The sequence below is a fragment of the Canis aureus genome, chromosome 5, assembly GCF_053574225.1.
Source record: "Canis aureus isolate CA01 chromosome 5, VMU_Caureus_v.1.0, whole genome shotgun sequence".
NCBI lineage: Eukaryota > Metazoa > Chordata > Mammalia > Carnivora > Canidae > Canis > Canis aureus.
The window spans coordinates 30,739,434-30,752,838 of record NC_135615.1 but is presented as its reverse complement, the minus strand read 5'-3'; the positions used below and the strand labels follow the sequence as shown (position 1 = coordinate 30,752,838).

At 46.5% G+C, this 13,405-nt stretch overlaps 1 protein-coding gene across 3 annotated transcripts in view; it reads left to right on the top strand.

Annotated features, from left to right (window-relative positions):
* FBH1 (F-box DNA helicase 1) overlaps positions 1-12,995 on the top strand; it is a 47,149-nt gene extending 34,154 nt beyond the window's left edge. For all 3 annotated transcript variants that reach the window (XM_077897302.1, XM_077897301.1, XM_077897303.1), the window contains 3 exons: positions 737-843; positions 11,885-12,016; positions 12,499-12,995. In XM_077897302.1, the coding sequence (XP_077753428.1) occupies positions 737-843; positions 11,885-12,016; positions 12,499-12,669 (410 nt within the window). In that variant the 3' untranslated portion in view covers positions 12,670-12,995. The remainder of the gene's footprint in view (positions 1-736; positions 844-11,884; positions 12,017-12,498) is intronic.
* The last annotated feature ends 410 nt before the right edge of the window (positions 12,996-13,405 follow it).

Sequence of the window (13,405 nt, the reverse complement as noted above, 5' to 3'; positions counted from 1 at the left end):
GCGCACAGTCGGGCACCTGGGTGGCTCAGTCGGTTGAGTGTCTTTGGCTCCGGTCGTGATCCCGGGGTCCTGGGATTGAATCCCACATCAGGCTTCCTGCTCAGCGAGGAGTCTGCTTCTCTCTCTGCCCTTCACCTCCCTTATGCTCTCTCTGTCCCACTCTCTGCCTCTCTCTCAAATAAATAAAATCCTAAAAAAAAATAAAGCACACAGTTGAATGGCTTTCAGTGTATTCACAGATAGCCGCTCGGTGCTGCGTTCTCACTGTTGTACTGGGTGTGGTGACTGTCAGGGGAGAGGCTTCAGGGGCAGCAGAGCCTTGTGATGTGTGTTTCTTCTCTGCTTGTTGTATGATAGCCCGACATTTCCAGGTTGGACTGGGTTGGAGAGAAAGACAGTGTCAGGAATAGGGAAGAATGTGGACCTTGGAGATTAGCAACCTTGAGTTCAGCCCCTGGGCTCTTGCTCAGCCTTGGCCCATGTGTCCAAGTGATTTGGGCCCTGTGAGCCTCAGTTTCCCCATCAGTCCCACACAACTGTCATGAAGAGACCTGGGAGGATGAATGAAAACATGCACCAGGCATGATGGATATTGCATGACCAGTGATCAGGCTCCCGGGATTTCCCAGTAGCTGCACATATTAAAACTCAGCATTTTGTGCCACCAGTCTGTGAGGTTTTTGTTTATTTTTGGAGGCTTTTGAGCTGATACCTTTCTTCCCTTCACTTTCTTTAGAGTCGTTTTCTGAGGATGAATGGAATTTACTGTATGTTGCAGTAACCCGTGCCAAGAAGCGTCTCATCATGACCAAATCTTTGGAGAACATTTTGACTTTAGCTGGGGTAAGAGGAACCAGTTACACAAGTTAATTTAGCAACATCCAGATTTTACTGGGTTTCAGTAAGGGATCAAACTTGTTGAAAGGGGTCAACCAAAGGCCTGCAGAGGCCTTTGGTTCAGGCTCTGGGGTTGAAAGAGAAGGGGCTTCTTTTGCTCAAGAGGACAGGGGCTCTCAGTGCAGGAAGAGTTGAAATCAAACATGTAGGTTCTTTTCTCAATTCTTTCCTGATTCAGCTTGAAGTGTTCTTTTTAGAATATCAACTGTGTTCATGTGTTTCTTTTCTTTTTTTTTTTAAGATTTTGTTTATTTAAGATTTTATTTATTCATTCATGAGGGACACACAGAGAGAGAGAGAGGGAGAGAGAGAGAGGGAGAAACCCAGGCAGAGGGAGAAGCAGCCTCCTTGTGGGGAGCCCAATGTGGGACTTGATCCTGGGATCACACCCTGAGCTGAAGGCAGATGCTCAGCCACTGAGCCACCCAGGCGCCCCTGTTCACGGGTTTCTTAATTTCTCCCTTGCTCAGTTTGTGCTCACCACTCTTGGGGCAACAGCAGCAGGAATGTTTTCTGGGTCTGCCCTCCTCCTCACCCCTTCCCTAGTCCCCACAACTTTGAACCCACAACTGCTGCTTTGAACCCACAACTGCTGCTGCCACCACCAGACTTCTTCCTGGGAATGTCCCTGGGGGAGGGGAGAATGAATATGCAGGCTGAGATGTGGGGAAAGTGTGGGCACTTGCTCTTTATCCCCTACAAACCAGCCTGCCCCACCACTATTTCCAGCTCCTTCCTGCCTTTCAGAGGTGGGAGGAGAAGCCAGTTAGTCATTTCAACCCAGTTGGAAACTTCAGCAGACACTTGAGCTCACGGGGGTTGTCTAGTCCATCTTTCCGTGAACCAGTTAAGCCAAAACCTAGAACTTACGTGTAAAAGTTACCGTGAATACTCCTTTCTCTGCCATCTCGAGAACAGAGAAGGTTTCGTATAGCAGAAGCGCCGAATCTCACGCTCTCTCAAGGGGATGAGAACCCTGGGAGCTGTGGAGTCCAAGCAGTGCCACCAGAACCTCGGGGCAGGAATCACTTTTTATTGTCATTGAGAGATGTGTGTGGAGATCACTCGTTGCTGTTCACACAGCTCTTCTCATCCCTTGAGACTGCTGAGGAGTACTCACTGGGTCAGCATGTCGTGGTTGGCGCGGCCCCACACGATGGCTGCTGGGTTCTTTGCAAGTCCTTTGCCTTCATTGATAACGCCACAAGGCGTCACAAGGCACAAGTCATTTTCTGGTTTGCAGGTGTGTCCTGGGGAACACATTCTAGAATCTCAATTTCTAGGTAAAGGATAAATGGATATGTGATTTTTCTAGATACTGCCAAATTGTTGACAGAGATTTTGACACCTCAGCCTCCCACCAGGTACATAGAGGAGTCGGAAAGGCTTTTTAAAGCTAGTTGAGGGACGCCTGGGTGGCTCAGCCATTAAGCGTCTGCCTTTGGCTCAGGGCGTGATCCTGGGGATCCGGGATGGAGTCCCACATTGGGCTCCCTGCATGGAGCCTGCTTCTCTCTCTGCCTGTGTCTCTGCCTCTCTCTCTGTGTCTCTCATGAATAAATAAAATCTTAAAAAAAAATAAAGCTAGTTAAATACTCATCAGTTGGTTATTATGTATATTTTATGGGGAACGTGAATTTTTCCCCATAAAGAAAAGGACATGGAATCTAAAGAAATACTTCCCCCTTTACTGAGTCTGAGTTGGAAAACAATCTGCTGTTCACAGAAGTGCTCTGAGGAAGCCCCAGAAGCGTGGCCCATCCATGTGCCCAGATGTTTGGGTCTGAAAGTCCTTGTGTGAGAGGGAATACTTCTGCTTTTTATCACAGCTTGCGACTCTGTTTGGAGACATCCTCTTTGGAAGTGGCTAAGTCCACCCTCTGCTCAGCGGGGAGGCTGTGGGGATTTTGAAGGCTCTGTGGATGGGAGTAGGGTAATAATTTAGAGAATGTGAAAGCACATGAACGGTGGAGTCCTGCATGCTGAGGCTTTGGAGCAGAAGGAGCCATTGGTTCCTGCTACCTAGAGTGAGAAACCATTTTGGTCTCGTAACCAAGATTTGGCCAGGCAGCCTCTTTTTCCTCTGACCCCCGTAGAAAATGTAGCTCATTCCCAGCCTTTTTGTTCCTTTGTTTCTTTAAGTTTTGAGGAAGTGAAGGGAATCATTACAGTTTTGTATTAAGTGTCATGAAGTCCTGCTGGTTGCTCAGAGACAGCTTCTCAGCCTTCCAGAATCTGAGATTCTTTTTTTTTTCCCTTTTAAAGATTTTATTTATTTATTTGAGAGAGTACGCACAAGCAGGGGGAGGAGAAGAGGGAGAAGCAGACTCCCGCTGAGCTGGGAGCCTGACTCAGGGCTCTATCCCTGCACCCCAGGATTGTGACCTGAGCCAGTGGCAGACACTCAACTGACAGAGTTCTGACTCACAGAATCTGAGATTCGTAATGCACGTTGCACAGGCACGTCCTCAAAACAGTGCTTGGCACATAGGTGGTGCTCAGGAAATGTCTGTGCTCTGGATGAAAGCAGCATCCCTCCTGGCCTCAGGCTGGGGGTCCTGATTCCACAGGCCCTGGGTCAGACTGCCTCGGCTCACAGCTCTGCTCTCTCGGCCTGACACTCTGGGCAAGTCACCTGGCACTCTGTGCTTCTGTGTCCTAATCTGTAAAACTGGCACAATGGCAGGACTTACACCCCAGAGGAGGGGTTAGAGATGGCTCTTGGTGGCCTGATGGGGTACCTGCTGTGGTGGTTTGGGAGGATGCAGGGGTCCTCTGAGGCAGTTACTTGTCTTTGAGACGTTCAGCTCCAGGAGGGGGAGGTATCGAGGGGAGAACTGCCATCTGAGGAGGAGCACGGAGTCATGGCAGGCACCCATTCATTCAGCAGTGTTTGAGGTGTGGTTTTTACCTGACAGAAGTTCTGTTGTTGTGTGCCTCCTTGCCATGTAGCTTTGTATTTACAGATTGTAGGACAGAGCGACTCATGTTGCTTGGTGCTGGGAGGGCACAGATCCTGGACTTAGACTTGGGTTTGAGTCCCACATCTGCTGTGATCTACCTCTGTGATCTTTTGCATAAGTGACTAATTTCTCAGCTATCGTGCCCTCCTCTCTGCCATGGGGACGATGACAGAGCGTTGGTGAGGATTATACATATGGCACTTCATAAGCCAAGGACCTAACTGCATATAAAGAACCAGTGTGTTTCAAACCAAAGCAGCCTGAAAGCATTTAAGGAAGTAGTGTTATCATGTGGCTTTGGGTTCCTGAAGGCTACGGCTTCTAATGAAGCTTTGGGGTAAGCATTGCTTTTCTTCCTTGGGATAGTGTTTGCAGCAACTGGCACTGCTCCTTCTGCCTGGACCTTACCAAGTGCCATAAGCCCCTTGGCAGTTCCCTGGATGATGGCGTTTCCCAGCAGCTACGGTCTTTGTACCTATGGAAGTAGTCGATACCAGGATGTCACTAAAGAGTGGAGAGGGGCTTGATCGATTCACCCATTCACTCAGTTGACAAAGTAGATTTATAGAGACCCGGTTATGTGCCAAGCACTGAAGTTCATGCTGGGGAGTATAGGTAACAAAACTGGTATGCTTCACGATCTCATGGACTTTACTGTGTGGGAGGGATGCCATTAGTCAGCTTTAGATCCACCAGCAAGATTTGGGGAGTTGGAGAGTCTACCGCTTTTACACGTGCTATAATCACGCCTTGGGCCAGATGGGAAGTTATCTCTGTCCCACCGTAGCACCGTGTCTGTCAGCGCAGCAATGACAGATTGTCTTCAAACTAATTGTCCGTATAGGAAGACTGATTTTTCCCATTATGTTTGGGGTTTTAAAGGTTCATTTTCTTTTTTTAGCTTTTAGAAATAGACCGTGAGACGATTCATTTGCCTAGTGGGATTCCTCTGTGTCGTAAAGATCTTATTTATGTATGGGAAGTGGAAGTTCTCCCTAAAGAGCATGGTCCGTGCCCAACAGGATTTGTAGCCTGGTGGAATTTGATAAACTGATTGTAAAATTCACATGGACGGATAGCCCAGGAATAGCCAGTCAGGGGAAGAATGTAGTGTGGGAACTTGTGGGTGGATAGTCTGAGTGTAAAGACATGCTAATGAAAGCAGAAGAGACGGGTCAATGGGAGTTCCCAGAAAGTTACAAGGATATGTGGGAACTTCACTTGTCATAACTAGGAGTTACACATGGTAGGGAAAGAATGTGCTGGAGTAGTTGGCTTTCCATATGGAAAAAAGTCAAGTTAAATTCTTTATACCCTCATCATAGATTCCAACTGGATTAAAGACCTAATGTAAGAAAACAGTTTTAGAAATGTCAGAAAAAGGGGCAGCCCCCGTGGCTCAGCGGTTTAGCGCCGCCTTCAGCCCAGGGCGTGATCCTGGAGGCCCGTGATCAAGTCCCATGTTGGGCTTCCTGCATGGAGCCTGCTTCTCCCTCTGCCTGTGTCTCTGCTTCTCTGTTTCTCTTTGTGTCTCTCATGAATGAATAAATAAAATCTAAAAAAAAAAAAAGTCAGAAAAATACCTTAGGATAAGGAAGGTTTTCTTCATAACCTTGACATAAGAATGGGAAGTCCTGTAAGTTCTATAACAGTTATATCAAAATGTAAAACTTCAGGGCGAAAAAGTAATAGGCAACATTTAATTAATCTTTAGGAAACATCCTTTGAGATGTGTGTTTTGCCGAATTTTCTCAGAGTTTGGCAGCAAGCAAAACCCATCTCTGCCCTCCTGGAGCTTATGTAACTGCAGAGAGTAGGACTGGCAAAGGTCATAAAGAACTATAGATTTGTAACACATAGGCCACCTAGTAGTTGTGTAGGTAAAAGATACAAATGAGAAGTTCACAGAAAAAAGGAGCCCTTGTGGCCAGTGCATAGAATAAAAAACCAAACCAAAACAAAAAAACCCCTCTGTCATAGCCCAGGAAACACAAACTAAAATAATCACGTTGGTAAAAATGAAAACATTTGACCTTTTCAGCTATTGGCAAAAATCATATGGAAGGCGGGCACCATCCTGGTACTGGTGGGAAAATGTGCACCCCCACTGCTCAGGAGTTTTCGCTGGAGCCAGCCCTGGTTCTAAAGTGTGGTCGAGGGCCTTCCGGGCACTTGACAGAGCCTAGCTCCTCACGCAGATACTATGCATGTCCCTGAACCCACGTTCGTTGATGTCTCCAGACGCCGTCATTGAGACATGAGTATGCAGCAAGGAATGGGTTTCTTCAAGAGGCAGCCACAGGAGGGGAGGGGGGAGGAGGGCTGAGTAAGCCTCCAGCTGCCTCCTGGAAGCCGGAGAGAAGGCAAGGACTCAGAAAATCCGAAGGCACACAACAAAGGCCTGGGCACCGCCCTGCTAACCCTTTGTTCTGAGGTTCAGTCCCCACTGTCTTTGGTCTTTCCTCGTTCCTGAGGGACTTGGAAGGATGACCCCAGCACCTACTTTCTGCTCAAAGGAGGCAGAGATCAGGGTTTGAGGAATGGAAGCCTGCTCTCTTTTAGAAAAACGCTTTAGTTCCAGGTTGAAACCCAACATCCTGCATTAGTGAGATTTTTATACCTTGGTTACTAGTTTTCATAGGGCATTTGATCTTGTTTTGTCTAGGGCCTCAGGGGAGTCGTTGTAACCGGGTAGCTTGTTGTATTGATCAACTGCTTTCTTCAGACAAGCTCTCCTAAGTAGTAGTTTCAGGTCCACTGGAGGCTCTCGGTTGTGAGCAGGGTTCTTTGGGAGATTGTCCTTGCTTGACGGGGTATAGGGAACCTGTGGATTCAGTAATCTGCTTGTGAGCCTTCCCAGCTTCATTCCCTGAAGAACCGTGGTCGGCAGTACCTCATATGGTGCTGATGAGGTTGGAGCTGGTCTTCTCGATGCCTCCACCACCTGTCTGGGATTCAGGCCACACAAGGGCACATCTGTGGGGCATGTCAACCTGCCTGATGCAGACATAGTGAATGTACCTGTGTCCAACCCCCTAATGTGAGCCTTGTCAGGAATTCCTAAGTCATGGAAAGTGTAGAAAGAACCTTCCAGGTAACACATCATAGAGGCTTAACCAAAGCCACCTCACCTCTAAGGGCTGCTCTTAGTTGACACAGTGCAGCCAGCAAGGCTTAGTCCAGTTTAACAGGCAGGCAAACCTTCAACGACCCTTAATTCTCAACTAGAATCTAACACCCATGGAGGTGTGTAATTGTAACAGTTTCTGTAAAATCACCCTCATTTTCAAAGATAGCCAAATGAAGATGATTCTGTTTGTAAAATTAAGTCCAGTTTTAATTGTTCACCTAAGCATGGCCAGAATAGTGATTGGCTTGTTGTTACTGTTTTTAAAAATATGCTGTGCTGGAACTTTCCATAGGAGTATCAGATTGAGCTTTTAACAGCGTCTCAAGGTGAAGAAGACAAGCCAAATACTTGCCACCACACTTTGTCTGCAATATCTACAGATTTGGGTGAATTCCTGTCTTTGAAGTCCCCAAATACCTTGAGGTTCCTGCACCTGCCAGGAGGTACCCTTTATTCCCATAGCAAGGCTGCTGGGCACCCTGTGACAAGGTCCACGCCAATTTTTCCAGGGGGTTTCATTGGCTCCATGAAGTCATCCTTAGTTCCTCAGAGCTGTCTGGTCACGTCTGAGCCTTTGCCTGCGTCCCTTAACTGTGACATGCCTGTCAAAGCCTTGGTAACATAACCAGTGTTTCCAGTTGTGTTCTGTCATAGAGACCAGATTCTTACTGAACTTACAGAAATAATTACATTGCTATGAAAATAAGAATAGTCACTGGGAGTTTCTGAATCCTGGAGGCATCTGGCTGGGAGAAAAAGATAAATGTCATATTTGTTTCCAAAGAAATATTTTACTGAATTGCTGGAAGTCACAGCCTTAAATCTGGAAGATCAAACGGGACCAGTGACATTTCAAGCAAAAATCTGTTGGAATGAAGTTTTCCCATTAGTTCCAAATCTTTAGCAGGAGTGAGGACTCTCAGCTGTGGGGAATTCGGCCCACAGCCCTCAGCTGCCACCAGGGATGCCCTCTACCCAGGTGGTCACATCCCATGACTATCTGCCCCAGAGTAGGATGTCCTGAAAGGTAATCCAACTTTTGGATTGTACCTCAGAGAATCACTAAGGTTTCTGTTGATGCCGAATCACTGCTCCACTGCTATCTGATCTTGTGCTCCCTCTCCTCCCCTCTGCCCCCTCTCCCCAACCTATTATCCCCCCCAGGTGTCGATCACGCTCTAATAGACTTTACATAGTGAGTCTCCATGGTCTTAGTCCTGACAATACACAAAATTCTTTTCCAAAGATTTCCCTTCTTACAGACTTTCTAAAGCTTAACAGAATTGTTTCCTTTATTTCCAGTAAACCAACAACCTTAAATTAACTTTAATTCCAAGTATTTTCCAAACAACATTTGGGTTAGTTTCTCCTAAGAAACTAACTTAGTCTAACTTAGTCTTTCTAACTAAGTCTTTCTAACTAAGTCTAAGTTAGTCTTTCTAAGTTGAATGCCCAATTTTTTCCAAGCGTTTGCCTTTAAACAAACTAGATATGTTTTACAAATTAATTTTAGCAAACCATCTAGAGGTAGAGGGGTGCCTGGGTGGCTCATTTGGTGAAGCCTCTGACTTTGGCTCAGGTCATGATCTCAGGGTTTCAGGATCGAGCACTGTGTTGGGCTCTACACTCAGCAGGGGAGTCTGTGTGTCCAGCTCCCTCTGCCTCTGCCCTTCCCCCTGGGATCCTGCTCTCTCACATGCACGTTCTCTCTCTCTCTCTCTCTCTCAAATAAATAAATAAATAAAATCTTCATAAAAAAATACCATCCGGAGGTAGAGAAAATAGCTCACATTTACAACATGCACGAACACAGAAATACACGAACAAGATGTCGTCAAAATCTTAGAGGCCCAATCTCCAAATCCCTCCCTTTTACAAAACAATTGTAAGATGGTATTATATGATTTATGGATTTGTTGGTCATTTTTCTCCAGAGTCTAATGACTCTTGTAGCCAACCAGTGTCACAAAAAATGGATGCCCAGTTTTCGAGAATGCAGACCAGAGGGTAGACTTTGCATGTGGGGCAAAGTATCATTTCCCATTTTTCAAGTAGAACATGGCTGGTTTTATTCAAAGATACCAAAAGCTAAGGCAACAAGCACACCAAAGTCCTGAGTGACTCCGTACGCACTGGTTCTTCCCCAAAGTCAGGGCTTCACAGGCTGAACCAAACAGCTTCTCCAGCCTTTGCTTAAGAAAAGGAGGCTAAGAGGCACTGGAACAGGAGGAGGAAACCTAAGAGCAAACCAAATGGGAGGAAGAAACAAGTTGGTGTGCCATCAGGTAGGAAGAACTCCCCAAGAGATGTCTACCCAAATGGAACCCAAAAACTATTTCCTTGCCACAAGAGTTAAACACCAAATATTGGCCGCACTCTGTCAGGATGAAGCCCCAGGGACAGACCTTAGAACAGAGAGCCCAGGCAGCTGCTTGGATTAGTCACCAGACTGTGCCACTGGCCAGCAACGAGCCATCAGCGAAGAGCTCCTGGCCGGCTCCCCAGATCTGAAGCCGAACCCAAGCTCGTCTGCTCAATGCACAGCAAAGACAGAGACATCAAGTATGCAGCAAGGAAAGGCGTTGTTGGGGGCAAGCCTCAAAAGGAGGAGAGTCAGAGAAATTTAAGGGCAAATGGAAAAGGCTTGGATAAAAAATTGGCAGCCATGATTATGAGTCCTTTCGACCTTTCAGCTGCCAGTTTCATACATATGTTGTGCTGTTTGTAGGATACTAGGAAGCCCTCCGCCCTCTCACTCAGGTGCAGTGTTTTTCAGAGGCCACATGGCATATGTTGTCACTACAGGCTGAACACAGAAGCAGAGATGACAGGACAGTTGTCTTCCTTTAGGCCATACACAAAAGGAGATTTGCAAAAATGTAAAAACTATGCTACTCTTCGAAGTTTTTTTTTTCCCCTGAAAATGCAGTTGTTTTTCATAAAAATATGTTAACATGATAGGTATAATTGTGATTCTTTTTTTTTTGTAATTGTGATTCTTTTTTTTTTTTTTTTTTTTATTTATTTATGATAGTCACACAGAGAGAAAGAGAGAGAGAGGCAGAGACATAGGCAGAGGGAGAAGCAGGCTCCATGCACCGGGAGCCCGATGTGGGATTCGATCCCGGGTCTCCAGGGTCGCGCCCTGGGTCAAAGGCAGGCGCTAAACCGCTGCGCCACCCAGGGATCCCCTGTAATTGTGATTCTTAAGAAGAATAAGCATTTTAAAATTTCTTAGCCTAAATTTTGTTAGGTGGTAAATATTAATAGATGAAACTCTCCTACATGAACCTTCTTTGGAAACCATACTGTTTAGTAGTGTCAAGGGGTCCCAAGTCCAAAGTGTTTGAGAACCGCTACTTTGGAGCCATGCTTTTTAAAGTGTCGGTTGCAATCTGTTCATGATTTATGAAGTTAATTTAGTGAGTTATGATAAGCTTTTTAAAAAGGCGAGATTGAAATAAAAATCCGAAAGACAAAGACTATACTCCAGGTTAAATACTCTTTCATGAAACTGTTGGCTCTTTTAAATATGTACATATGTGTGTTTAGAATTGTGATGCTAAGTAGATTTCTTGGTGTGGATCCTGCTCAGAAAGTTTGTAAAAAGAGAAACTCTTGCATGGGTGGGTGGGAAGGCATATAGAAGCATGTCCGTTGCTGCGTTGTGGGCAGTAATTTGGAAGCTGAATGGCTGAATCAAATGTGGAAAGAGTGGGATGATTGAGCCCCGTGTAGCACTTAGATGAGCTAGATGGGAAGCAAACTCAAAGTAGATCATTTATGTAAATAGATACCTGCAAGATGATAAGCTAACATTCTAGGACATGTATGTAAGCCTAAAGCCTTTAAGGATTGATCAAAAAGGGTGCATGCCAAATTCATGACACTGGCTACCCCTGAGAGTGGAATAGAGATGACAGGCAAAGGGAATTTCAGCAAAACCTGTCATTCTGCTTTGAAAGGATTTCCTGGTTTAGTTGTCCCTCAGTTACTGGTGGGAACAGGAGTGTTTATATATTTCCTGTTCTTTTCTGTAGCAGGCAGACAGATCCTGCATGAGAGAAAGCCAAATCAATCAAAATACTGGATATAGGTTTTGCCAAAAGTAGATCAATAGCCCGTTGTAGTCCAGAAAATTGAAAATCATAGTTACTTGGTTAGCAGATTTTGTGGTTCTGCTGTCAGCCACAAAACTCTGCCAGGGTGCAGCAGATGAGACACTGGTCCCTGTTCCTGTCCCTGTCCCTGTCCCTGTGGCTTTTCCAGTCTGGGAGGTCATTCACATTTGCTCTGGGTGCCAGGCCCTGAGCACTTAGCATGGGGGAGTATATCTCCTTCACATCAGTCAAATGAGGCAGGCACTGCGTTATCTGCATTTTACAGATGAGGAGGCTGAAGCTTGAGGAGGCCAAGTATTTGCTCACTCCTACAGCCACAGCCTGGGAAGAGGCAACACACTAGGTCAATACGGGCAGATCTTTTAAGGTTCCCCGTTTCAGCCCACCTGGCTTGGAAGGTCATTGTACAAATAATTTTTAATGATTCCAGATAGGTCAGCATGAGATAAAAATCCAGAGACAGTTCTGAAATAAGATTACAGCCGATAGTTGTTTATTTTTTATTTTTTATTTTTTTTACATGTTTGCCCATTAAACCTTTTATTTTTAAACTGGCCATTTTATCAAGAATCCAGCTGAAGTGCTTTAAGTGTTCAGTCTTGGAGACCACCTTACAGGCAGGGAAAAAGCAGAAAAACTGAGGGCAGTCAGTGCTTTTCTCCTGGGTGGACTCTGCTGAGTCCGAAGAGCGTTTCCCGCGCCAGCGCTATCGGAGTTTCCAAGCGGAGTGTGGCAGAGACACTGCTTTTATCCTCTCTCTCTTTTGTCATCAGGAGTACTTCTTGCAAGCAGAGCTGACAAGTAATGTCTTGAAAACCGGAGTGGTTCGCTGCTGCGTGGGGCAGTGCAACAACGCCATCCCCGTGGACACTGTGCTCACCATGAAGAAGCTCCCCATCACTTATGTATGTGGGCTCGGCAGGTTTTGCTTTCCGTAGAATTTGATTCAGTCGTTTGCTTCTTCTTACATGTGAGCCGTGTGCTTACCGGGGCTGAGATAACAGAGAAACGTGTATATAATCCTCGTTAGGAGCCTTTCACAGGCAAGGCACAGGAGACGTCAGGTCAGCCTCTGCGTCACAGGCGGTATAGTCAGGAGTCAGGCTGGGAGAGGGGGATGTGGTCCCACACTTACAGGACCACTGTTCCCCTGGGGCGCCCTGTTTAGCTTTCCTGGCCTCTTCACCCCGTGCCATGACAAAAGCTGGTTTCTGCCCCAAGGGAGTTTGATAGAGGTGCGTCTACCCTAGATGGCCGTGCTGTGGGATGGGTTACCTCAGGTTGTCCCGGCTCTGAAGACATCAGGATAATGGCACCTGGTCCCTTTGTGGAAAATCCCTGTTGCCCGATCACCCCCCTAACTCCTCTTCCTTCCCCCTCACTGCAGAGCAACAGGAAGGAGAACAAGGGTGGTTACCTGTGCCACTCCTGCGCGGAGCAGCGCATCGGGCCCTTGGCCTTCTTGACAGCTTCCCCTGAGCAAGTGCACTCCATGGAACGCACCGTCGAGAACGTAGTGCTGCCCAGACATGAAGCCCTGCTCTTCCTTGTCTTCTGAAAGCCAAGAGGAGCTTTCTCCACGGTACAGAATGCCTTGTGTGGACTCCAGTTACTTGAAGAAAGCCAGTGTGGGGTGGGGTCCTCACTCACCTGAGACTCTGAATTCACTCACAGAGCATTTTTTTTGAGGAATACGAAGCCAACGAGCGTTGGACCTGCCATTTCTCTATTCCCTGTAGGTAGCCAGTTTGCACTGCCCCTCCTCTATGCGCATCAGGCTGGGGACGCGGGGGATGTTCTTTTGATAAAAAACAAAACAAAACATTTTATGTATTTAAACTTTTATTACAAGGTTTCAATTAAACAGGCATTGTAGCACTGGCATACCACTGTGTGACACCTGGCCTCAGCCCTGCTGTTTTTGAACTTTCTCTTTTTCCTGCTTACTCTTTTCAACACCTGTGCCCCCGCTCACACGAAACACCAAGCAGAGTATGAGACTTCATGTCTGGGTGGTAGCTGACAGATCAAACACAGAGAGTTTTGTGCCGTGGGGAATCACACGCGATGAGACCTAGTGTGTGCCTTCGTCATTACACGGGGTGCACGGTTTAAACAGGGAAGCTTCATAACACAGGAAAAGACAAGTACAAAGTGACAAGAGCCAGACTTCTTGTGTTTCCCAAAGGTAGAACTGAGGATCAGAAACCCTTGAGAGAAAAGTGGAGTTGTCCGGCCACCGAGGGGGTGGGGCGAGGGGCCTCGGGAGAGATGGGAAATTGCTACCTGGTTCG